At 45.0% G+C, this 27,693-nt stretch overlaps 1 protein-coding gene across 1 annotated transcript; it reads right to left on the bottom strand.

Moving 5' to 3' along the window:
- Nucleotides 1-8,916: 8,916 nt before the first annotated feature.
- On the bottom strand, nt 8,917-27,100 carry smad7 (SMAD family member 7). Its single transcript, XM_061062191.1, has 4 exons — nt 25,560-27,100; nt 24,611-24,664; nt 20,871-20,942; nt 8,917-9,809 (listed from the first exon to the last, which is right to left on the bottom strand). Exons 1-4 carry the CDS (start codon nt 26,023-26,025, stop codon nt 9,271-9,273), a joined length of 1,131 nt encoding a protein of 376 aa, XP_060918174.1. The 5' UTR covers nt 26,026-27,100; the 3' UTR covers nt 8,917-9,270.
- Between the last annotated feature and the right edge of the window lie 593 nt (nt 27,101-27,693).

Genomic DNA, 27,693 nt, shown 5'->3' with positions numbered 1-27,693 from the left:
TCATTTGTGTTTTCTGAGTTTAAGGGTGGCAACTAGTGATTCTTTTTCATAAAGAGTAATTTGCTGATAATTCTCAACATGATGTCATTAATATTTGGCCTGAAAAAGCCCCAAAAAAATACAAAAGCCTTTCAGAACTCTAAAATCAAATGTTTAAATAATCTGGATATCTTATGTCATGTTTTCAGGAGTAGAGTCCATTAAGTGACAAACCATTTCAGCTCGAGAGGTTTTTCAATGCTCCCACATGTGCATGCTAGGTGCAGTAAACACAAAAACAAAGATGGACAAACAAAACGCTGATATCCGTAGTAACAGCAGGAGGCTGGACACTAAGGGCCAGGTTTGGGTTAAAGCCGTGGATGGGGGGTTGTGTCTTAAGGTCCCAGCCATAGCGTCTCCTGAAGGAGGTGGTGTGTCGGCGCGGAGGAGGGATTCCCGCTCCTCTGAAGTCTGGCAGCCAGTATCTGGTTACTCCTGTAGGTCTGCCATGATTACCCTGCACTCACATTCCTCAGCCCTCATTTACTCCAGTCCACACAGGAAACTTACAGAGTCTGCATAACATACAGAACAAATACACAAACACACACACAGACCAACAAACTCAACCGATCTCCATGCAAATGTTTAACCAGCTTTAACTCAAAATGTTCATTTGTCGACATGACATTTGTCTTCAATTTGTTAAACTCTGTAAGGGGAAAAATGCAAAAAAAACAACTTGAGAGTTCTGCTGTGGTTGAGGTTTGTGTTGCCGCTGTAGTGCTAACCTGGTTGTAAAATGCCAGAAATGCAGTAATCCACATGGAGGCGTTTGTCACCTCACGCCAAACTGTGAGGGGAGCGGCGGTGATGTGGTCCATGTCTGTTACCCTCCTGCTGCAAGGAATGCCCTTACAGATTCAGCCCAGTCAGCTGCCCAGCAAAAACCAAGAGAGCAGAATCACATCAGCAGATTCAAGATTCAAGATTTTTATTTGTCACATGCTCAAACAGATGTGCAGTGAAATGTAAATGTAGATATAGAGAGAGAAGGTCCACTGCACGCACTGAGGTGGCCTTGCTCCCAGGGTCCGAAATTAACACCCGCCAAGCGCCAAATGCGGGTAGATTTTCCGTTTGGCGAGTCAATTTCAGAGGGCACAAACACACACTGGAGCGCCAGCCATCACGCGCACTTTTTAACTTCTAGTGTTCAGCGCACAGTTGATCCGTGACCCGTACAGACCGAGTCGGGAACACACGTGATCCGGTCAAATCCGGTGTCTGCAGCTAACTTAACAATAGATAAAATACTGCAGCAACACGCTCCAACCTCAGTGTACACATGACCAGTAGTTAGCAACAACAGCTAGGTCGGCTACATTAGGCGTATGACAGCACCGAATGACGCTTTCAAGTTAAAATTCCCCTTAACTTCTAAAAAGCTCAGAGAGTGGGAAAAAACAAAACATTTATGCTTTATTAGAAAAGACTTGCGCACATGTAGCGTATTTGATAAGGAAGGCTTCAAGCAGCTGCTCATGGAGTGAGTCAAGCTGTGTGATTCTACTCGTTCGTTCAGTAGTATCAACGGTGCTTCAGTATAGTTTACATATGTAAAGCAAAAACAGATTCTTGCTAATTCAAGGGGACTCATTGTCAAGTGAAACCAGAATATTACACATTCTACAAAAAAAACAAGAGAGACAACAGAGAGGGATATTTGAGGTTAGAAAATTTGAAGTCTATTTGCATATATTAATAGCTCTGGGATTATAAACAGAATATTCTAATTTACTTAGGATCTCTGAGGATGTAAATGGATGTTTTAAGTTGTAGGATCTTTAAATCTGTGTCTCTGCTGTTATACTCTCAGCTGTTGAAGCTAATTCTAGTAGGACATGGAAATATATATCGTATTGTGGCTTCTGTATACCCAGGCCTAACATCCACACGCCTGTAATTACACATTTCTCTGATTCTTGAGTGGTTATACGCCAGTTTACTTTCACTGCTCTTAGCTGACATCATTCGTCCACTTTGCTGGTTAGCATCTGGGCAGTAGAAGCCGCAGCTACCTATAGCCCCAGCTAGTGGCGGGAGGCTGTGTTACAGCTTAGACACAACAATAAACCAGCATAGTGGGCATACATTTATTAAAATAAATCAGTATAATCAACTAGTAATCCTGGTGCAGACAAGCAATGGTGACAACTTTTAGTCCATCACTCACCTAATCGGGCACATACTTATTTATAGCATAGGTGTTTGTACGCACACGTTGCTCTGTGCTCGTGCAGCTCTGGTGCAGTACCGTTCCTTCAGCCTCGTATTTTGGAGCCGTTCTGTCTCCAACCGCTGCTTCCTTCCTTTGAAAATAGATTTCCCATTGCTTTATTAAAGTCAGGTCTCTGTCAGTGAGACTGACATCAACATTGTTCCTTCTTTTTTTTTTTGCCTCAGGGAGAACAAACGGCCCAATAGGACATAGGACCGTGCATATTCATAATCAAGAGGAAGGCAAAGGAAATGGCTCTTCTTGTGTAACGTAATTGAAAAAGAAAAAAAAAAAGAGGATATTGTAGTCATCTCAAGCTTGTCTCAAGTTGATATTGCACCTATCAATCATATTTGAGAGGGCATGTTCTGCGTGTTCACTGACATTTCTTTTGATTTATCTTAGTAATATTACGCAGATACTCTGTGTGTAAATATACAGAAAGAGAAGGAGTACAGAGAGGGGGCGGCACATGATGATTTAATGTGATGTGATGTATGTGTCTGGGAGTTGGGGGTGTAATAAATAAAATATGGGAGTCTATGGAAGAATGTGGCCTTTCAAACAATCATCATTTCATCAAAAAGCATCTTCAAACAAAGTTTCCAGTAGACTTTAAATGGAGAATCAGTAAACAAAATATTCAATTAAATACAGATTCATTCCATTTCATCCAAAGAAGAAAAAGCCAGTCTCTGATTAAACTAAGATAGCTTAAATAAATCACTATTTATCAATTTATCAATAGTTAAGTCGGACAGAATCTTCTAATCTTCCAAACAGGGAGAAGTTTTAAGGATATTGTAAATGACTAAATGCAGCCAGAACTATTCTACAGCTGCTAACATTAAAACAAAGTGTAGATACTGTATGAGGTCTAATCCTGGTGGGGGGATATATTTGATTGAACCTGAACATTGGAGTAAACAGAAACAGTCTTGTTTCCTTCGGCAGGGACATATAAATGTGAAATGGTAGCAACATCTCACATTACTGTCAAAAACAACTATACTTTGTCTGAATTGTTCTCTGGGAAATTGAGTGACTCTTTCACGTGGTTTTCAGAGTTCTTGCCTCGGGAACAGGCATCGTCATTTTCAGTATGTTTTTTATTTTGAGACTTTAAAACTGATCCCAGAGATTAAGCCATGACAAAACCACAACAGGCAACTGTAATGAAAAGTGGCTAATAATGTACATATTTGTCAAGCAAAAAATATCAAATATGTTCTTGTGTTTGCACCTCAGTTTTAAGTATTTACAGTTTTTTAAGTGAAAATTAACTGAATATTTCTGGTGTTTAAACTTGAAGACAACCCTTTGGCATTAAGGAAACCGTGATGACATTAATCAATGTTTTCAGACATTTTATGTACCAAACAACTGATCAAGAATGGGATCAATGGACTGATCAATAATAAATAAGTTACAACTCTGTGTGAATTAAAATACAGCTATAATGGACCGGGTCCACAAGAAACTAATTCTGCCCTCTCCTTTATTTGACACGACCCTCAAATGTTTTTTTTTTGTTTTTTTTTAATGTTGTGCCCAAAAAGCAGAAAAACAAACTTCAACAGTTCAAACATGACCTCAGACACGTATGAAACGGGGCTTTCACACATGCAGAAAATTCCTGAAAAACTCCTTCAGATATTTCCAGGAGGTACTCTATAACCCTTTTCACACGTAAAAACTCCGGAGATTTGGCTACCTGGAGGTTCTTTATGCTTTATGTGTGAACGCAAACAGCCGCATTTTTCGGGCACTCTGGAGATTTTCAATTTGAGCCAATGGGACCCGAGTGACGTTTATATACAGTGACTGCCTAAAGTGTCTGCACGCGACCACTACCATCTCCGTGCACGTAATTAAACGGCTGCATTATGTTTTCTGTTCGTCAGTATGTTGTTCTCCACTCTTTTGTGGATGTTGTCATTCCATTGGATTACACATAGCATTGATATGAAGGCAAATATTCTCATTATAACATCGTGTAGCGGACTCTGTTGCTTCGGCCGCTACTTCCGCGTTGTTTATTTACGTCACGTCTTACGTCGGGAAATCCCCCGCCCCCCCCACCCCTCCCCCGACCTAGCATATGTGAACAGCTAGGTCGGGAGAATCTCCGGAGAAGTCCTCCTGGAAATATCTAGATATTATCCGGAGTGCATATGTGAAAACGGCTTATGTGTGAACACAAACAGCCACATTTTTCACTCAGACTTCACCCGGAGTTTCTCCTGCCAGACCCCTAGTATAGGTATTGATGAATATATTCTCATTATAGCATCGTATTGCGGACTCTGTTTTTCCATCCGCTACTTCCGCGTCTTTTTTTTTTTTTTTAGACTCCCGCTGTGAGGAGCATTTGTGAACAGCCAGTTCAGGAGAATATCCCGAGCAGTCCTCCTGAAATGATCTAGATATTTTCAGGAGTGTATATGTGAAAACGGCTAAAGAAGCTGTACACATGTTACACTTCATGTGCATACGTGTGTTGGCGGTGGTGGAACAGGAGCATTTGGCATGTGATGGCATGGAACTGGCATCACAAACACTAATCACAACAGCAAACAGCAAACAGCACACAGACAGGCCCGTGCATGACTATTCCCAGCAAAGGATCAATGTTGGCTTCAGATTAATCACATGGAAAATGCAGGACTTTGAACATTTTTAATGATGATCAGTGAGCCGTGTTTGTGCTTCTGTCAGCGCATGTTGCTCCTCAGTTTACGCAACATCTACTGAGATCAAGAAGGTCTTATATACCTGCTTTATGTAGCTGCACACCCTTTAAGTATGTTTCGGCCAGTGAACATGTGTGTAAATTGTGTTTGACGGTGACTTTCGTGTGGTTCAACGAGGTTAAGAACAACATGACTTCAGGCCATACTGGGGCTAAATCAGCATAAGAATGCCAGAAGTGACCGTCCCCTTCTTTAAACCCCCCACCAACACATCCAGCCTGTAAACATGGCTAGACTGTCCCCACCCCATCACCTTCATAACCTCCTATCCTGGGCCCTGGCCCCTCCCTCCTGCTGGGAGCAGCCAGATAGACAGACTGTCTTATCTCCCCCCCCCCCAGGCAAGAGGAAGAGGGGGATGGTTGGGGTCTGGCTTTGTGTCTACAGGCACAGACGAAGACTTTATGTTGCATCCCTACACGCATGCATGAACTAAGGCACGTGTCCATGAATATATGGAAATGTATACACATGAGCACACACACATTTACACACACAGACAAGCAGATAGTATATGGCACACAGCACGTATATGCAAGGACAAAGCATACAGAACGCTTTGATCTATATATACGGCATATATAGGATGTTTCCAACAATGATGGAGTTTCAGATGACTCGCATTCCAGACAAATCTACAACATGTTATTTAAACAACCACAAGGATGTTTACATCTGATTCAATGACAGATGACAGTCTCATTAGAAAAAATAATTCCTGAAGTGAAAAAGGTCAATGCATACACAAAGAACTCGCCAAACACAACCTAACCCCCCCCCCCCCCCCCCCCCCCCCCCCCCCGCCTCGACAGGCTATAAGGCCCCACCTACAGACCACAACCCTGTTCATACTCCCAACCCCCCAGGTCTGCGCACACACACACACACACACACGTAAAAAATATACATAAAGACATACACATTCACAGCAGCTAACCTACTAAGGACTACATGGGTGTGTTAACCAGGCTGTAATAATGTGGATATAGGTGAAAGAACAAATGCTGTGTTTTAAAAATATAATGAATTGTGTCCATATAATATTGAGTCTTAAGCCCGTTTTCACAATGAAAGATTTATAGGTAACTGTACTCTTTTCTATTCCTCTTGGGAACAGACTACTGTATGAGAATAGGATCCTCCTTTGTATATGTATTTTAAAAAATACACAACAAAACCACATTGCTTCTTCCCAAATGTTTCCTTTTTAGGTTGCTCATGTCTGTTTCATATTTCAGGATTGTAGAGAATACACAAAGCATACAGTAGACTTGTAGGCTATAGAAATGTGTTAACATGCACCTTTAGTGAGTTGTACTTTTTAGCTTTAAGTTTTTTTACAAAACAAAATATATAAGCTTAGTTATAGGAAACTGTTGGACATTTTCTAAATTCACTTATTTTAGCTACTCATATGTAACGCCTCCTCCACTATGGACATGGATAAACCGTGGATGCATACTTCAACCCTTTAAAGGTAGCTTAATTGAGCAGGTAACAAGGCACAGCAAAACACCATGTTTAACATCTACAGCCAGGGTAGGTAGCACTAGTAAACAACAAAGACAGACAAACACTGAGTGAATTTCACTCACGTTTTTTGATGCTGAAGCCCTTTCTGTTGTCCTTCATGGAGGGAAAGTAATCAATGTCCAGGTGGTTGTCATGTCCAGGTGATAGTCATGTCCTGCATGTGCTTCAATGCGGCCTGAGGGCGGCTGCTTCAAAGTTAATGTTATTTTGATTCACAAAGATATTTTCCTACATAGTTTTACATTAGCATGACAGTTTCTAAATCACGCAGAGTTAACCGCTATTAGCTTCTGTTTATAAAAGGATGCTGACTTTACCCAGTTAATTCGATAAAGTCATGTGAAGTTGCTTCTACAGCAAGAGTGTAATACTTCGTGTCACCACACACAATGATTAACATGAAGCAGCCGTTCACACCCAGAGGGGCGCTGTTTCACCAATTTGAACAAACTTAATTGAAAGACAGTCAACAACTGCAGAGAATGAAAAAAAAAACTGTTTCTCTTCATTAAGGGGTCGAAATATGATATGGTCGTTGGTTTGAGTTTAGCTTTTTTTCATGAGTTTGATATCATGCTTGATTGAGGTATTTATTGTTTTATGTTGTAATTTCTTGTGATGAAAAAGCAGACATGTACTGTCTAATACGACTGAGCTCAGCTTGTAAAATTCTCAAGGTTTTTTTTTTGGCACAAAGAAGCTGCTCTCACTTCAAGTATTCACATACATGCAGACTGGGAGATATCTGTTATAGCTTTAACGTAATTATTGCTGGGCAGAATCAGGGTCACCCTGTCTGAGGGAAGTCATGGGTACAGGACTATTTCTCTTTCTCATGCATGCACACACACACACACACACACACAAAGCTTGTAGCCGCTTTAGTTGTATTAGCAGGGTTAGGGATTATTGTTGTCAAGGCATACAGACAGCAATGAGTTTAAAGTGCTTGCTGTCAAGGAACAGGGTCCCACCATGTGGGCCAACCCCCCTGGTGGGCTACATTCTGATAGTCTAATGTCATTTATCATCTTTGTCAATTACGCTTTCTTTCCAGGTTTCTTTTATTGTATTGTATTATACACTGGGCCTAAATAAACTGAATATAAATACTCTCAGTGTTTATCTTAAATACTGACTGCAGATTTACCAGATTGATAAATGCTCATTATTCTTGGACTCAATTATTTGAATAGGTGCTGGTTAATACTGTATCAATATTTGAAGGTTTAATCGTGCCTTTTTTCAGTAATACTTTGGGAGAGACTGATATAACTATAATCATGATGATTGGTGATGGGACATGGAAATACAGACTGTTATATAAACTATGTTATATAAAGAAATAGCATGTAAGTTCACATGTTTGCCTCGTTCACGGTCTTTCAAATATGTCATTTTTTCCTCACGTTTGAAACAAAGTTACTTGTTTTTCAAAGCACTGATGAGCAGAGCACGGGATGGGGGTTGGATGGTGTAGAAAGTGGGTCTTGTGAATGTAGGTCTTTGAGACTATGTGTATGTGTGTATGTGTGTATGTATGTGCGTGTGTGTGTGTGTGGGTAAAGCAGGCTTACAGTAGTAATCCTCTTCACAGACACCCATCTGACTAGCAACAGGACGAGGCCCAGACAGAAACACGCTAACACATGCGCACACACACACTCACAGATTTTGTTAGAAGGCAATCTATTATGTTTTGTCTCGATTTTAGAAACACAATAGGTCACAAATAGGCCACTGCTCTACAGTACACTGCTTGCACACTATGACAATTTTCTCTCGTATCAAAGATGTCGAAATCAGTTGGTAGTTTTCCAGTATATTCTCCCATGTGGTCATTTCCTCAGGTGTGGCACCAATTTATTTGTGGGATTGTTTGATATGCTGCATTCCTTTGTGTTTTTTTTATTTTTATCAGCCATTAAAAAGAAAGAGGCTCCTCCATGAAGCTGGAGTCTCTTTTGTCTTTATTGGTTCCTGAAATTTGTCATTACTGCTTCCTGGCCGTGATGTCGTGAGTCGGTTAATGACAGAGAGGAAGAGGGACAATCATCCCAAAATAACTCAGGAAAAAAAAACAGACAATTTTAAAAGGCGTAATAAGAGCAGGGACGATGAGTTACGCCGCTGTCACAGTCTGACTCATTTAGTCTGAAAGGGAAATGCTTTTACGACGCACGACTTCCAACGTTGAGCCATGGTTGACTTGTAATAAAAAAGAGCAGGTTCTTTATATAAAATCACGCTTCAGGTTAGCAGAAAACTGACGTGGACCTATTTAAATGATCACATTTGGATCCTGGGTAAAACATAAACACAAGTGAGTGAAACCGCACGATAAAAACATCAACCAGACGGGAAAAAGTTATTTGAATTTTTTTTTTATTTTGGCATTTCTTTGTTTTGCATTTATATTAAGCAAAGTGCATCTTATTTTCTTTTTCTCATCAACACATTGCACAATACATAAATAATGATGCATATAAAACGTCTTCATATTTACAATTAATAATATATTTATATATAACATAAAATACATTTTTCGCTTCTTATTTAATTAAATCTTAGTCATTTATTGAAACAAAGTCCGTCAGAGTTTTTATACTTTCTTCTTCTTTTCAACTTGCTTGAACCTCTGGAACAAAAAAAAAAAAAAAAAAAGGAAAGTTGGTTTAGTCCGTTTGAGAAGGGCGAGGGTGAAGAAGAGGAAGGCTGCTGCTATCGGGTGTTGAAGATGACTTCTAACCAGCACGGGCAGCTGCTGATGAACTGTCTCGTGTAGCACTGTCCCCACCCTTTCACAAAGCTTATCTGCACCGTGAAGCCCGTGCGAGGCTGCTGCGTGAACTCGTGGTCGTTCGGCCTCTGCAGGTTCCCGGCTTTGTCATAGTCAAACGCTTTTATCGAGAAACCGGGGAACACTTTGTGCACGAGCAGCGTGCGCGAGTCCGGGTTGTCCAGTGTGGCCGACTTGATGAAGATGGGGTAGCAGCTGCGGTTGTAGACCCACACCCCGTCCGGCTCACGCGTCAGCTGGATGCCGTAGCCGATCTTGGCCCGCACCATCTGCACTAGCTGGGACTTGTTTTCAGAGCAGAGCTGGCCCAGGCAGAAGCCGTTCCCCTGAGGTAGATCGTAGAAGATGTCCAGAGAGGACTCCTGGACCGAGTAGAGGCGCCCGACACGTGTCTTCTCCTCCCAGTACGCCACCACGCACCAATGGGCCCGCTCGCCAGACTCCTGCAACGCCAAGGAATCTAAAGAAGGAAACAAAGATGAAGGAGACGGTTAGATCGGTGCGAGGGGTGTAAAAGTTGGAACGTGGTGACGGCGAAACATTGGACAGGAAACGTCAAAGAAAAAGGTAGGAGAGGAGGAAAAGATGAGTTTGTGATGTGTAGTGGGTGTTTCCATGGGTTGACTTTTGGTGGCATGGGTCCCTGCTGCCACCCCATAAACTATGATTAGCTATCAGCCTGGTCAGGGGCCGAGACTTGAAGCAACAGTTTTGTTTTTTTTGGCATTTCAATGTAGCACATTTTGTTTGGTTGTACGTTACTGGAGCTACAAACTGTTTTCTAATTATCAAAGATGAGTTATTAAAACGAGAATTCCCCTGTTTCACGAGCCAAAGCCACCCTGTCATCCTCAACTTCAACCATAGACGAAAACCATGTTGGAATTTTTGGACTTCAGACAAGAGAAGCAGCTCAGAGACACTGGCAGGCAAGTGTCCACACGCAGTACAATATTTGCCTAGGCATTAAATGCTTATCTACTGTCTGGCTCGCTGTATTTTTGCAGCGCTGCGGCCAACAATGTAGTGACGTCAACCGCCTGTTAAGATCATCTCTCTCTCTCTCTCTCTCTCTCAACTCTACAGGAGGAAATGAGAAACTTCTGAATTCACAGCAACAAGACAAGAGACTTGGACGTAAACACATAAACCATGCCCTGTCCGAGGTGAAGCACATGACGAGCAGGGGCAGGACGTTAAACTCTCAGACGCTGGTGTCTGAATCGTTGACAAGCTAGGCCTCTCCAGTCTAAAGTTTCCCCAGAGCGTAAAAAGAAGTGTAGCATTGGCCGAGCTCCAATTTCCAAACCCCTCCTCCTCCCTCTGCCGTCTCCCTTTAGCGTGCCTCCTGCGCCGTCCCGCTCCCTCCTTCATATCTCTATTCCACAGAAATCTGGCTCCCAGCTACTCACAGCGAGAAAAGTGGGAGCCAGTCAGGCGCAAGGGAAATAGAGGGAGACGGAGTGAGGACAGAAAGAGGGGGCGGGAATGGGGAAGAGAAGGAATGCTTTCACATATTTTGACTGTTACTTTTGCAACTTTTGCTTCCTCTCCCGACTTTTTTTTAAAGGGCCTCGTGTGCTCTTAAAAAGGTCCTCGTTTCATTTCTGAAACCCCCGATCAGCTATCTTTTTAACATCCTCTCTTCTGGGTGAAAGACACATTCAAGGGTTAAGAAAGCTTCAACAGAGAGGGGAATATATGTGAGGGAGAAAAAAAATTAACAGAGCCCCCTCTCAGAGCCATTTCTGAGTTCCCAGCCTCCCCCCTCCCTCCCCCCTCCTCCTTCTTCGTTTCATCTGGCGGTAGCTGTGAGTGTAACCGGTAATTTGGAAGGTCCTGTCTGAGACAAACTGCGACGTTAATGCGGCAGGATCTCTGCCGGCCCGAGCGGACTCACCACGGCCTGTCATTAGCCTTCATTAGACGGGGGGGGGGCAGAAAAAGACAACAGTGGGAGAAGAGAGACAGACACAGAGGAGGCGAGGAGGGGAGAGAACAACTGAAAGCATGCCTTCCATAAAACAAGAGGGGCTGTGTGCTTTGAAGTTGGTCAGAGCCGAGCCTCGGGGAGTTTATCGTAAATCCGCCCTCATGGGGTGCTGGGGAAACTAAGTGCCCAGCTATCTACCTTAGACTAAATGGAGGAAGAAAAAGCGTTTGTCTTTCAGATAAGAGACAGAAAGTGTCTCTTGTGCCTCAAACTGGCCGAGCCGTTTTCCTCTAAGATCTCTGTTTCACATGTATGTACAGGAACAGCCAGGACGAGTCGGACTTTCTTAAACAGCTGACAGAGGGCCTGCTGGTGGAGCTCACCTGTGGGGCCCTGCGTGTGTGTGAGTGTGTGTGTGTGTGTGTGTGTGCGTGCGTGTGTGTGTTATTGCTGAGAGAGACAGGGCCTGGCGTCAGAGGTCATTAGAGCGGCTGCCTGTCTGAGCCTGTCATTGCAGCCTGAAAACACCCTGCTATTCAGGACTACACTGACTGCCCTGCTTCCCCTCCCTCATCTCCTCTCCTCTCCTCTCTTCTCCTCTCCTCTCTTCTCCTCTCAGAAACTCAGACTGGAAGCCAGTAGGAAGCACAGAGAACAGAAAACCAAGGGAAAGGATAAAAGCAAAAGCTTTGAAGAGAGATAAAAACAACTAAAAAGGGTCAGACATTTCTTATGTAGAAGTTTATCATCAGTCACTCCTCGCATGAGACAGTTAACAAAAGACAGCTGGGAACGGCACAATAAATCTGACTTCTAGACTCTTATATGGGTTCAGCCTAAAAAAAACAAAAAACAAACAACAACTTGATCCTACACTTTCCAAAATGCACCTCTTCCATTAATGTACTAAATGTCCACTTATTTCAAACGCGGTGCCACCAGCTGGTTAAGGGAAAACTTTCTGTCATAACTGTGAGTCCCGAATATCAAACTTGGACAAACAAAAATGACATCACTATGACATCATCAGGAGGCTGTTTCAGCTTTTTTGGGGGCTTTGATTAACGTGAAAATAGGTGGAACTTCAGAGTAAGACGGGCCAAAACATTGGTGTAGGGGGTAACATTACATGACGACAACGTTGTGAAATTGAAGTGAGCGACTACCTGAGTTGATTTCCTAGAACTGCAGCGTAGTGATTTAGGGCTCCTGGCTCAACAGTGTGACAACAGCTATCCTGAATTCTTCCCATTCCTCAGCCGCAGTTAGATAAGAGAGCGACTGGAAGCTAATTTAAGAGAGTGAGCGGGTCCATCCAAACAAAGAGGCAAAGATAAATAAGAGTTATAGATCTACGTCCAACCAAAAAAAAAAAACGAAGTTCACAGGTAAGCTACTTTCGGTCTAATAAGAGAGACTCCTCCGTATGTGAATTGCGGTCAATGTTCACACCTTGTCCTCACAGCACATGCGTAACGCGGCTGAACTCAAACACACACCAATAAAGACACGACGCTAATCGACGTGGCCCTGTGTCAACACACCGTGTTCCAAGTGCAAGGCTCATTTAGCTGAACTTTAATTTTTAACACATCGTGTTTGCGTGCGAGCTGTCTGCCGGTCATGCTCCTCATGTTACACTCTGACACTATTTCAGGTGCGTCTCACATAGGTGTGTGTGTGTGTGTGTGTGTGTGTGTGTCAGACAGTGTCATCAGAGTGTCTGCCCCAAGTCTGTCTGTCCTTGCAGCAGGTTGTTTCCATCCGCTACAGCCCCCCCTGAACACTTATAGAGCCGTCTGTACATCTGTCTGTGTGTCTGTCTGCTCTCTGGATGTCTGCCTATCGGAGCATTAGTCCGTCTATCTGTCTGCCACCCCCACCTGCTCGTCTGCTCTCAGGCAATGTGTGTGTGTGTGTGTGTGTGTGTGTCTGTGGCGGCTTCGTCGCTGGAGATAAGCGGGCTAGCTGGCAGCCCGAGGCCATCTGTCACTCCGACCTTTTTCTATTCTGCTCTGCTGCTGCTGCTGGTCTGTCCCGGTCTGGTCTGTCCCCATGGGGGCTGCATGTGAAGCCCAACCTCACACACATAAACAAAACAAAAAAAAACAAAAAAAAAAACACTTTCCCTGCTTTTGGAACTAATCTGAGGGGTGAAAATGTTAAAGCAAAATCAATGCTGAGACCAGCATTCTGGCGTTAAGTAATACATGTGACCGGAAAAAGAAAATGAAACCTCAGCAGCATCTTTTTCAAATGCAGGAAAATACAAGAAGCAGCTGCCCGAGAGCTAATGTTAGCCATTAGCGTCAACAAAAACAGCATTAAGGTTCCTTGTTTTCGAGGTATTTAGTAGATGATCAGCTTATGGTCTGCGAGGTTGGGGGGCAGGGGGGGGACTGTAAATATCTGTAATTAAATAAACCCCCTTTGGATACAAAATATTTAAACCACAGCACGGAAGGGGGGCCAATTCTCCAAGTAGAGACACACACACACATGCGAGCTCCCCTGTGGATTTTAATGGTCCGAGGCCTTAAAGAGTGGACGCCACGCTAGCTGAGACAATTGGACCCGGTCTGAAAGGGGGGGGGGGGGGGGGGGGGGGAGAGAGAGAGAGAGAGAGAACGAGTGAGACGAGGGGAGGGGAGGGGCGACGACAGACTGGGTGCTTCTCACAAACGCAGTCTGGAAAGGTTAATCATTACCTCTGTCTGACTCCACACACAAACCACGAGCACACACCAGGTCGCTTGTGCACTTGCAAGAGAGCTCCACGGTTAAACCCTCTAACACACACACACACACACACACACACACACACACACAGTTTTCAACCTTCACTCATGGACACAAGACTATCAACATCGGTAAATAGTGAGGAGGCTCCTGAGAACGGTCTCGTATTGATCCCCTGTGCTCTAACTGTGTGTGTGTGTGTGTGTGTGTGTGTGCGCGCGCCTCAGACGTGTAATGACCCTGTCGTCATCAGGCACACACACAGCGACTGAGGAGAGGAATGGGGAAGGCATGAAGGAAATAGCTAGAGGGGGAAGGAAGGACTCTTCATGGTGCCTTATTTTCTAAGTCAACACCCTCTCTCGAGCCGGGGAAAGTCTATTCCAAAAGTCAAGGGTCACCCCAGAGGCATTCCTTTTGTTCCCGCTGCCGTGCCGTATATGTTCAGTCCTGTGTGTGTGTGTGTGTGTGTGTGTTTCTGTTTGTAATGTAACCCTGAGCATTTCTCTTTCTGCTATGTATGTGTGTGTTCACGGGAAATATCTGGTGTCATTGATTTTTCAAGTTAATACAAGTTAGAGTCCTCAACAGCCGACTTGTTGCCGGTTGTGTTTATTCTCGGTAAAAAAAAAAGAGAAAGTCAATGACAGGCGACTGCTTCAGAGAGAGAGAGAGAGAGAGAGAGAGAGAGAGAGAGAGCGCAGTGAAGGCAGAGGAGCATCTCTTCTTACATGAATACAAACACAGCCTCTTTATGAAGTCTGTTTTCTTTTTCACTATTTCAAGGTAAATGACTCGGTCTGCTTACGAGGATTATTGTGATCAGTTAACACAATAACAAGTCAACCAAATGACATTTCATCTGGCTAAAATTAGATTTTTTTTTATCAGCGTGGCTGCCCGGATTACATGAGAGAGGATGCCACCGACTTAGCATTGCATTTCTGTAACACTTAGTATCAGAATCCATGCACAAAAACACTGATGTTGTTCTTAATATTCCACACAGAACCATTTGAAATTCAGTTTTTTTTCTTAATGCTAGAACGCAGCCTTGTGTAAAAGCATTGCAGTTTCCCTTTTGAGATGGATTGTTGTGTGTCCCAAAAGCATTAACACGTTTTAAAATGTGCAGTAAGTTGAGCTGATATGTTTTTTCTAAAGTTCCTACTTTGCAGAGCGACAATAAAGAAAACTAAAACAATGCATTGTTGCTTGCGGGGTTTAGTAGCCGAGTAGCATAGCAGAGGAAGTGCCTCTTTAGGGTGGCAGGTTATGTAAGTAGATGTAAAGCCCTGCCCCCTCCCTCCCCCACTTCAGGAAACCTAAATAAGCCCTGATGGCAGGAAAACCGCACAGGGGAGTGGCACGGTTTCGCTATCTACAGATCTGACTCCTCGCAGCAACACAGATAGAGAGAACGAGCTGCAGACACGCCATCGCTAACATGAACCATCCGGCCTCATCCGGGAGGAGATAAGGAAGAAGAAATGTTTTTCCCAATGCCTTCATATTACGCTATAATCTCTGAGTGGATATTTCTGCTGTAATTACATTAAGCATGTTTCTTGATGTGGCTCAGACGGAGCATTTTTCTGAATTTGAGATAAAAGCTGAAACTTCTCAAACGTAATCAGGCGTCATCTTCCATCCTTATATATATATATATATATATATATATATATTTTACAAAACTACATCAGAACATTTAATCCTCCTCTTACACCTCCTTCTCCTCCCGCTGAGTTATTATTCCAACACTTCATCATGCTGACCCTCACACACATGATCCTCCGCAGCCCACATTTCCCAGGGTGACAGGACAAATAAACACGCGCTAGCTGGAAACCGGGTGCCAGGCTGGCTGAGTGATGTCATCAGCTCACTTTTGCAAACACACACACAAGTCAGAGGATCACTCTCCGGATCCCTATCTCTGACACACGCGGTGCCGAGGCACAAGATGGACTGACAAGAAGAACAATCGCTCACGTTGTTGTTGTCTCTCTCCGAAAACACCGTGGGAACTCAATAATACACGACACCGCAAACGGAGAGAGGCAGACAACCCGCACAGCCAGTTGGGCACTTCCTGCACTTCAGTGTGCTGTTGCCCTGTTATAATTATGAACCTTTGTGAGTGTGTGTGTGTGTGTGTGTGTGTGTGTGTAAATCTGTGATTGAGACGTGTTCTACTGACAGGCCTGAGTCTGTCGCTGAGATAAAAAAGACACACACACACACACACACACACACACACACACACACACACACACACACACACACACACACACACACACACACACACCCCCTCCAGTCTGTGCGCACAAAAGACAAACTGACTACATGAATGAGCAGGCGGGAGGGTGGAGACAGCAAGACTGTGTGTCTCACACACACACACACACACGCACACACACACACACGCACACACACACACCGTTTCACACAGGTTTACAGGAATGTGTCTCCACTTATTTCCATTTTCGTCGTTATCCTGCTAAAAGGGGGTGTTTCTCCCTCCCTTCCTCTCTCTCTCTCTCTCTCTCTCTCCTCAGACACACACACACACACACACACACACACACACACAGTCCCTCTCTCTCACTCTCATGTCTTGTACATTGAGGTAATGTCAAAATCCACTTCCACAGAGTGACTGCAAACCAAAACAATGTTCATTTTGTTCTGGGCTCACCTCCAAGCTCGGGCCGGCAGCCAAATCTGCATATCCCACCTTTCAGTCAAGTGGCTATGCTAAGCTATAGGCTAAAGTTTCAACAGTTGTGATGCTGCTCTGAAAGCTCGTACAAAAGATGAAAAAAAAAAAACAACAAGCCAGGCACACTTCTCTCTTCTACCCCCTCTTTCCGTCCTCCGCTGTCTCTGCATGCTGTTTTTTCGATTTGTGCAGCATAATGACACAGGGTGGGGAACAGAGGACGGCCAAAACCAAAATTAAGTCTCTTGCCAAGACGCGGCTTGGCTGCCGCGCAAGGAGAGGAAGTGGGGAGTAATGAGAGATCCTGGCCCGGCACGGAGCGGCTCAGCTCTACTCAACTCGCTGGCTGAACACGCAGCCTCCAAATTACAGAGAACAGAGCAAGAGCTGCCGGCCATCTCTCCCTCCACCCAAAGCCGCCATCTTCTCTCCCTCTTTATTCCTCCGTCTTAGTGCTTAAGCAAAAACAATCAACCGAGTAGAGCGAAAGGCTACGTATAGACTTCTATGTTCAGTTCCTTCATTTCACTCTCGGCTTCATTCTGGTTGGTGCACCTCAGTGTTTGTTTTCCATCCAGAAGAGGCCTCGGCTGCCTCCCTGTCCGCTCGCCTTTTCCTCAAAGACATGAGGTCATATCCTGCGCAGCCCTTTCCTTTGCCTGCTAACCCAAACAAGGCAGGAATGCAACACTGAGGGTGCTCTGTCTCTGACTTTAAACCCCTGATTGCTTTGAGTGAACTCTATAAAAAAAAAAAAAAAAAAAAAAAAAAAATTACAAGATGGTGCGTTAAGGTTGGTGATAAGTCATTTAAACCTCATTTCCTGAATGACAAACACGTGAAAGACAACATCCAGGGGCCTGTTCTCTCACTTGGTTTGCTCCAGAATTGGGTCGTTCCTTTGGGAGCGTCCACATGACAGCAGAACTAGTTTGATTTAATGAGCCAAGGTGCCAAGACTAAATTTAATCCCTGTCAGAGCCCCCGATGAAGGTTACACCTCCAGCCGATTCACCGGATGACTAATTGACTGGCTGAAACGCTGGCCGACTGTCTGTCGAGCGAGGTGACTGGCTGGTGGTATAAGAATACAGCTCAGCCTAAATTTAACCTGCAGTGGGAGGAAGCGCCTGTGTGACAGTCGGCCGTGCGCCAGGGCTCGCACCAGGTCATTCTATCTGCCTGCCTGTGTGTGTGTACGCGTTGGTGTGTGTGTGTGAAAATGCACGCGCGTGTGTGCGTGCGCGCGCGTACGTGCCACCGCAGCCCGACTGGATCCTCTTACACACAGGCACTCCGGGGGTCAGTCCCCGATGGCACCAGCAGGCGCGACACACACACACACACACACACACACACACACACACACACACACACACACACACACACACACACACACACACACACACACACACACACACACACACACACACACACACACACACACACACACACACACACACACACACACACACACACACACACACACACACACACACACACACACACACACACACACACACACACACACTGATGCTACACAGCCAATAAGAGCCGGGCACAAGCAGGCGTCTATAGGTTCACTTTTAAACTAGAGTGCATGTATTTACACTCTCTGGCTGGACACGGCTACTCTACCGGTAAAACTGGAGACCGACAAATGCGTCCATTTTCAAAACACGACCAACGAAGTGCAAAATTGTATTTCGGTATCTTGTCCTAAAGCTCTGGTATTATGGTAGCGCTAGCATTGTGCCAAACCCTATTGGATATTCTGCTAATTTAAGACAAATTGATCGCGCAAGAACACCCAAATCTGAGTGTCATTTCAGTTGCTACATTTGTTTTTTTAGTATCCCTGAAAAAGCTCAGGTATTATAGCAACATTTTAAATCATACCCCACCTTTGCTGACGCACATCCACAATTATTTCTGCAGCCTAACTACTCTCTTGTCAAGCTGAAAGAGGTATTTTATTGAAGAGAAAGCTTAAACCTCTTAACCTCTATTGGCTTGGCCACATGGGCCCGAGGGGGGCCACATGAGCTGCTCGTATAGAATCCAGTCCCTAACAAGTTTAAATATTACTTAACACTCCACGGATTCATAACCAACAGTCCAGCGTACTCTTAACCCTGACCCGATCTCCCGTTTCCAAATCTCCCCTCCTAATCTCCCGCCTCTTCGGTTCCTGAGAGAACCTTAAACCCCTGAGCTAAGCCCTCACCCCAGCTCAAACCAAGATCAGCACCCCGACACCCAGCTCCAGGCCTCCAGCCATTGACGACGACTCCTCCTCCATCCTCCTCCCCTATCCTCCTCTCCTCTTCCCTCCTCCTCTGTGCTCTGTTCCAAGCTGATGACGTGAGCCAGCGAGAGGAGCTTTGGAGCTTGTAGCCTGGCAGGCAGCCTAGTTTGCATTTGCGCTTGTCGCTGTCGCAGCTCCGTTAACTCCTTCCAGCCTGGAAAGTCTTGGATTTTTCCAAGGATATTATCTCTGGCCCTCATCAGTTTTGTGTTTTTAAAAGAAGAATCAAGCTTTTCTGTGGGTCATGCTTTTGGTACAACTCCTTAGCTGGCCTGCTTTACCGAAATAACACACTTTACCAGCGCAACTGTTCGACCAAAACGCAAAAAAAAGTAACAACACAACTCTTGCTGACTTCAAGTCTTCACTGCCCTCCTCTCCCTTCCTTCTTCCTCTCTGTAAATAAGTCTGGAGAAGAACATAAAAAGGGCAGAGTGAGTGAATTAGAAGGTCAGCAGCGGGCCTCTGGGAGAGCCATGTTTCTTTTGTCAGGGCCCCAGAGGGAGGGAGCGAGGGAAGGAAGGAGGGAAGGAGCATAAGGAGGAAGAGGAGTGGAGTGGCCTTTTTTTTTTTTTTTTTTTTTAATGTGGCTTGCCAGGGGAAATCTTGAGGGCAGAGCGCTTTGGCCATCCCGCCTTTCTACCTCTGCCGCCTTCTCTGAGGAGGCCCATTCAGTGGAGCCGCTGCTGCCATGTCATCCTCGCCAGGAAGGAAAACAGGGGAGCAAGAGGAGGAGGGGAAGCTAAGGGAGGGATCATAAGGGCGCCTGTTAAGACTCCAGATCTTGGGTTTCACACTTTGAACTGGGTCTAAAATGTGTCTTTAATGTCCGTGTGAGGAGACCGGAGGTTGATTTTTAGTTCCTCTTTTTGCTTGTAAGCAAGGCTACAATCTCTACCCCCATCTAAGGACACACACACACACACACACACACACACACACACATTCTAGCAGGCAAGAAAGCAGGCAACTCCCCCAACCCCCCTACCACCAAACAAAGGAGGAGGGGGGGAGAAACGGGCAGCCAACACCAACTGACATAAAACAGGCTTTAAAGGCCTGGTAATGAGAACCATCTGAGGTAGAGGAAAGCAGAGAGCAACACAGAGCTGACTCTCTCTCTCTCTCTCCCTCTCTCTCCCTCTCCCTCCCCCTCTCTCTGGTGAACTCCATCTTTCCCTGTAGCCTGCGGACAGGGTAACACAGCCAAAGGGGATTATGGGGCAGAAAAGCTGAGGAAGCCTGAAACACGTCCGGCATGAGAGACGGAAGAAAATTTAAAAAAAAAACGCCAGTGTCTCGCCCAGAAGACGGTCCACGCTCACACACAAAACATCTCCTGTGCGCACAAACACGACCAAACAAACACTCGCATGTCAGCTGAATTCTCTTCTTGCTGTGTGTGTGTGTGTGTGTGTGTTTTTTTTTTTTTTTAAATGTTTTCCTCCCACAACACCGCACGCACAGGGCATATTCTTCTCCAAACAACGACTCGGCGTGTTTGTCTTCCATTACAACACAACACGAAGGGATGAGAGGAAGAGGAGAAGAGAGGAGCGTTGTTCGTGGAGCCAGGAGGGAGGGAATTTATGTGGATGTGGGAGAAATACACCACCCTCCTTCACTGTTTTTTTTTTTTTTTTTTTTATTACGGAGGGGAAGCAGGGGCCCCCACAATCACTGCCTCATCATCGCAAGTATGGAGTGTGTGTTGGGAGGAATGCACAGGAGGAGGAAAAGAAAACAGATGAGGAAGATAAAATGACTGGGAGAAGAAGAAAAAGAGAAGAAAATGAGATGTATTGGTCGGAATATTTACCTGAAAGCCCCACAGGGGCCGAGTATGTCGTTCCCCCAGTTTCACTGGATGATGGTCCAGAGTCTGGAGAATCTAATGGAGACAGAAAGAGACTTTGAATTAGCACCATGTGTGTGTTCCTGTGTGTTTTTTTCTGTGTGTCTGTGTGTGTGTGTGTGAGGGGAGAAGGCAAAGCAGCAGCTGTGAGACCGTCAATCACCCGGGTGAAATCAATGCCTAATGAAGACGCTGACGACGAAGCTCACACTCTCACACACACACAGCCGAGACTCACAGAGGAGAGTTCCTTACACCCCTGATAATCCCCCATAATCCACTGCTTCAGTAGGAGCGTTAGCCCCATGCATCTCTGCGTAGACGAGCTGCTGATCTGGAAAGAGCTCGCTTCTTCCTGCTAATGACTGAGACCGAGACTTCTGATCCCAGCTCCATTTTTTTTTTTTTTGGGTCTCTGTAACGCTTCATGTTTCTTCCCTTATCTTTAAGGACAAAGAACAAAAGCTGTCAAGTACTGAAATTCCCAAGCTAAATGAGATTTGAATGAGCGGGCACAGGTGTTCCTACCACCAAAATAAGCTGTTTTTGTGTTGTACTTTGCTTTAAAAGGCCTTGAAAGCTCGTCAACAATTTTCTTAACGCTGCACTAGCAGGCAGACAAGAGAGAAAAAGGGGTGTAAGAAAAAACAAAAAAAAAACAATCATTCTCTCTCGGTTTCGCTCTCCCTCTCTTTGCATTTCAATGCTTAACTCCTACTAAGACCTGTAATGTAGACTAGTTTCAACATGACACCTGAATGGGGCTTTAACAAAACGGCTGTGTGAGCTGCACACCGCTGGGACTAAAAGGGCTAGCTCTGCTGCAGAGCTGCCGCTGCTGCTGGTAGCTTGGTATTCACTAATGATACATTCCTTTTGCTGCACGTCAACGCTGCACTACACCTCCTAAGCACTGAACCAGTGTGTGGTGGTGGTGGTGGTCGTATGACTTGTGTCAGTAAAATGCATGTTTTTTCTTATGGTTACAATGCAAAAACTGCACATCAATGCTGCAATGAAGAACGATGCGGAGGTGAGTAAGGAGGCACTTTAGCCACATATGTTCACCCAGTCGACTTGTGTTTGACCAAAAGACCTGCTGTAGTCTATAAAGTTAAAAAAAAAAAAGCAGTTTCCTCCATGGTGTACTAGATTTGTCTTGTCATATCTTCTCAATGTCTGCCCATGCATCTGTTCTACGTTCATCAATTATCATTGACCCAAATCACAACAACAAAAGTGATCTAATGACACTTGATATAAAGGTCTAGACTGAACCATTTGTTACAATATGTATAGAGACCCAACTTCAATCCAACACCAGCAGGCACTTGGCAACAGTGACCAGAAGTATCTTTCTTATAGCAGGCAGAAACCTCGAGCAGAACCAGACTTACTGGTTGACCGTTTGCTTACAATAAAGGGTTAAAAAAAATGAAAAATATGAACAGCAACCAGAGTAGTTGCCCTGCCTGCCTGCCCCCCTGCCCCCGGTTTCGGACGCTGCCCGTGCTGCTGCGGTCACATTAATGACTTGCACGGGCAGAGCCCCGGCCATCCCTCGCTTTCATTGGCTGCCAGCAGCCTCTGCCCTGGTCTCCCCGGGCAACAGTTCACAGCTGACCACAGGCCTGAGGGGGCATCAGAGAGAAGAGAGCTGAACACTGTGTGATTTATATTCCCCAGAGCTGAAACAAGGTAGCATTTGACATGTCGGCCTGCTTTCATATTGACCGCCGCCGCCACTGCTGCTGCTGGGCACCCTGACACCCACTTCCTGCTCGCTGGAATCATAAAACTCCTCATTAAATTCATCGCTCTTCGGCTTCATGCAGATTTTTTTTTTTTTTTTACATTTGATTGCTCCGTAGAAGTTAACAATGCAGATCGTCCAAATACAGAGACTATAGTAGAGGAAATTGTAATAGCCTCTAGTAATGACAAGGAGGTCATGATTGACAGCTCCCAGAGGCCCCTGGGAAAACCCCCCTGTCTTGCTGCATGATAAGCTCATCTGTCCTGTGTGTGTGTGTGTGTGTGTGTGTGTGTGTCCTCCATCCTGTTCCATTGTCCTGTTAATATATGTTGTATTTTACCGCTTCACCAATACATGTACACATTCACATTTCATTCACCGAAGCTGCAGCTATAGATGGACTGAATGTGTCCAGACATTGAAACATGACAGGTGAACCAGAGACAGCTACACCTCTGTGTTTAAAATGACTTTAAAGGACATGTTTAAATGTTTTCTGTTTTTTTTAATGTTCGCATTTCGAAGACCAATGTGTCCCTTGCCTTGCTCTAGTCTGATTTGTGACATTTTATTCCCCCGCAAAGTCAAACCAGTGCTAAGTCGTTTCTCTATGAGTTGTTAAATCAAATTTCTTTTGTCTGCATCCCGCTTGCTTTTTTCTATTTACCTTCATTTCCACACACAAAGACACTCCTGACTGCAGCAGGGTGAGGTTAAGCATGGTTTCATTTTTTAAGCCCTTCAGATAGCTCCTGCTCTTGTGTGCTTTTCAGGTAGTTCATAAATACAGAGAGAAATGGGGGGGGGGGGGACACACACAGCTGCAGCCGCAATGACTTCCTATTGTTTCCACTCACTGAAAGCCACTTTCTCCTTCTCCTAACTGGTCGTCTGACCGGTCATTGTTTAACCCTGAGCTTTTCCTGCACTGACAGACTGCAGGAGAGAGAGAGGTAGAAAGGAGGAAAAAGACTGATGGGGAAATTGAAACTGAAGCCTTAGCATTACCACACACACACACACACACACACTGAGCACACGACATATGCATTTATATCTCTGTCACCTTCTCTGTGACACGGGGGGGGGGGGGGGGGGGAGTGCTCCCTGCTCTCACACTATTCTGGTTATAGCCTGAAATTTAACACACTTTGAATCCGACTAAATAAGCGATGACATAACCTGATGATGTTTCCGGTAGCTACCGGGGAGAAGGATTACAACCGCAAAAAAAAAAAACTACTGAGCAACAGCAAAGCTTGTTAATAAAATAAAAAGACACAAAAGCTCTCTCCCCTGGTCCCCAAAACAAACACAGCCAAGCAGAGATGTGGGACAGTGACACCCCCCGCCCTACACACACACACACCCTCAACCTTAATCTGTTGATTAATTCACATGATAATGGCCGGCTGGCTCCAGAGACGCCGCTGTCTGCCCTGCGATTCACAATAGATAGATGGACACACAAACAAAAACACCCATAATACAACTCCTCCCCCCCCTTCTTCCCCTGCCCCCCCCCCCCCCCCCACACACACACACAGACACAAACACACACACACACAACCTCTGCCCATGGTGAAATGCCAGTCAGTCTATAGCTGGTATCTCAACTTTGTGCTGCTTTGCCCTGGCTTCCAGCCACGCTAGAACTGGCCAGCCAGCCAGCCAGCCAGCCAGGCGTGCCACTCCACCGCTATCATAAATCACAACATAACATGGAGCCGTTTCCTACACACACACACACACACACACACACACACACAAACACAAAATGCACCGCAGAGGGAGTGTGTAAGACTATATGCATGTGTAATGTAAGACAGATAGACAAACACATAAACATTCATGAATACAAGATGGCCTTTGAGATGTGCATGTTTTTGCAGAACAAATGCAAGAACACACACACATGTGTGAATTTATGGTTTTATATTGAGCTTACCTGGTGGTTTAAGATAGTCCATGGGATAGCGGGAATATGGAGGAGGAGGGGACTCTGCATGGAGGGGGGAGAGAAAAAAAAAGCAGAGTATGAGGAATAAAAACAAGGAAGAGATCTACACTTTACGATTAGAGTTGTCATTCTTCAGGAAAAAAAAGGGTTTTGTGTCTGTCAGCTCAGCCTGGAGAAGCAAAGAGGCCGGGCGGCTATTGCCTTTCATTGGCAGGCAGATAAACAGGGGGCCGCCTGGCGCCAGGAGAGCCACTATCAGCGTCTAGGACAAACTGAGATACGGGCCTCTTTTGGCCCGGGACGCCAAGCTAGCACACACACACACACACACACACACACACACACACACAAATACACACACTGGAAACTTCACCGTGGAAAAACTGTAAAGCCCGGGATGAGTCGCTTTGCACTTTGGAAATGCCAATTGTGAAATGTTGAAATAGCAAACGGGCTGTTTATTCACATCATGAAGTTGAAAACACCCTCATAAAAGTTAGAATATACAGTTCAAGGGCGCTATGGATCGTCCCAAGGGTCAAAACGACGTTTAAGTCGATATTTAGTCTAATTAAGGCATCTTAATAGCATATTTATCTTTTAGGAACACAGCAATAATCGTTTGTTTTTTTTAACTCCAACATCAAATGTAATGAAACTACACTGTAGGAATTGATAACGATGACTTATTTGGCACGCTTTTCACATCGGTCAAGTTTGACCTTCTGGAAACTAAACACAACCCTGCCAAGAGAGGTGATGTCATTTGAATTAGGCTAATTATCCCTTTAAGAGTCTGTGTAATTCTGTGACACAATGACGATTACAACAACAACAAAAAAATGAGGCCCGACCACCAGAGAATTATCAAAGCAATGTGAGATTCTTTTCTCGTGTTGTTTGGATGATGGGAAAATGTGGGAATAATCCAGCTCACCGAGTTCACACAGTCTGCTCATGTGGTGCGGGTTGCAGCAGACGAGCTCCGGGTTAACTTTCCCGTAGGATTCACAGCAAGACAGCCTCTTGAGCTCCGAGGAATGCCTGAGGTCCGGCCACCTGAACACTTTGTAGAGCAGCATGGGGAGAGAGTAAGACTGTTGACCCACTTTGGCGTCCACTTTGCTGGGCAGGAGCAAACAGGGGCTCCGGGCTCCCCCCTTTGACTCCACCGCCTGCAAAAGCAGCTCTAATTGTTTCTCTTTGATCTTCTTCAGTATCGAGTGGGTCAACGCCTTTAATTCAGCTTCCGACCCTGCGTTGGACTTGGCCACCTTTGTCGTTTTGCCCATGCAGCAGCCCCCGGAGCCATGCGTCCCTCTATCCGCCTCCCCGTCGCCCTCCACGGGCGCACGGCTCCTCCAGAGTCGCCGGACGAGCCCCGATCGTTTGGTCCTAAACATGCGGGACGAAAAGAGGTTTCCCCGGCTAAAAAACGAGCATGGTGTCCGCAAATCATGAAGATTCCGGGAGCCGAGTCCAGGCAGTGACAAGCAGCCTGAGAAAAGACGGTGGAAAAACTGGGAGCTGGAAAAGCAGAGGAAATCTGTAGCATACGCCAGTCTCTGTCGCCTTCTCCTGCAGATTGGAGCACCGAAAAAAAGATGTCGTGGTTCACGGGGCAGTCAGCTTTTCCTCTGAGGAAAAACAACCATCGCCCCCGAGATGTTTGAAACTAACCCTAAATACTGAATGGAGCAGCTTTTCTCCGTCTATAGCGACAGGAGAAATGTGCTACAACACAGCCGCATGTAGCCTGGATGGGGCACAATCACTCACTTGGTGTTGGTGTGAATTGACCCCTTTAACAACACGATTTGTATCAAATAAAAACTGTTACAACATTTTAACACGTATGCGTGTTAGTTGCAGTTGGTATCGGACAAACTGGGGCCTAATTACGCACAAACGCTATCACAATTATCCCATGAAAACCGACGCTCGCCGCTGTGTCTTCAAGAGCATTAATCCACAAAATCCTTGATCCGACTGCACAGAGAAGGGCTCTCCAGCAGGCTCGCTGAGGCTTTCTTTCTTTTTTTTCTTTTTTTTTATCCGTTATCGTCTTAATATGCCACTCGTCTGAAGATGATGTGGTCTGCTCGCGAGAAAGAGTATCGTCCAAAGAGCTGGGGAGAAAATCCAGAGCTGGATCTCTCGAGTTTGAAAGCACTGGGAGGAAAAAAAAAAAAAAAAAAACGAGAGAGAGAGAGACCCCTCGGGTTGTACGTCCACGCAGCGAGCCTCTCGTAACCTATTTTAGCAGGCGAATCCCTCAAAATAAAATAATCCAAGCTCGTATCTCACAGCAAGTTTCCGTGTCTGAGTGAGTGTGAGAGTGTGTGTGTGTGTGTGTGTGGAAGAAAGCGAGCCGGCGAGTGATCTCGAGGGGGGTAGAAGGCTCTCTGTCTGTAAATGAGGCGGATGGTTTGGGTGCCCTTGCTCCGTCTCCAGTCTCCAGTGCGCATTGACGCGCCCGGTCACGTGGGTGTCTAGACACCCTGTCGCTTAAAAAGAAATGTGATTGTGCTGCGCAAACAACAGATCAAGCAGGGCCCACAGCGCGCACACACACACACACACACACACACACACACACGCACTTACACACACAAACACGCACATTTAAAGTATGATAGTAGGCTATGAGAAGTGAACGTTTCACAGAATAAGTTGACAGTTTATCACTGAAAATACACGGACGAAGTTGGGACAATTAAACCAAAGATTAAAAAAAAACTCTCAAAACAATTTAGATTTATTAATTTTTTTCGAATTCAAGAAGATATTTATAGTTTAGAACCTCTGTTTCTATTGAGTTTTTCTTTTACATGCATGATTCATAAAAGCTAACGAGACAGAAAACAATAACAAACCTCCATAGTTGAAATTAAGTCCATGAATAAGCGTTGATACATGTATCTTTAACTGTCTAAAACGTTTGAAGTGTTTTATTTACAGTAGCCTACAAATTAAAAAGATGCATGAGTGCTTAAAATGAGTGTGAATAAATGTGGAAATGACTTACATTATCGTATGACCGGCAACAGTAGCCTACCATATAATCCGTA

The sequence above is a fragment of the Labrus mixtus genome, chromosome 17, assembly GCF_963584025.1.
Source record: "Labrus mixtus chromosome 17, fLabMix1.1, whole genome shotgun sequence".
Classification (NCBI taxonomy): domain Eukaryota; kingdom Metazoa; phylum Chordata; class Actinopteri; order Labriformes; family Labridae; genus Labrus; species Labrus mixtus.
This window is presented reverse-complemented; position numbering and strand designations above follow the sequence as displayed.

Bases quoted from the DNA above. Each gene is read 5' to 3' on its own strand.
- smad7 (XM_061062191.1), bottom strand. From the start codon at position 26,025: ATGTTTAGGACCAAACGATCGGGGCTCGTCCGGCGACTCTGGAGGAGC. The intron at 24,665-25,559 runs GTGAGCTGGATT...CCCTCCATGCAG, and splicing joins GAGCAGACTGTGTGAACTCG to AGTCCCCTCCTCCTCCATAT. The intron at 20,943-24,610 runs GTAAGCTCAATA...TGTCTCCATTAG, and splicing joins GGACTATCTTAAACCACCAG to ATTCTCCAGACTCTGGACCA.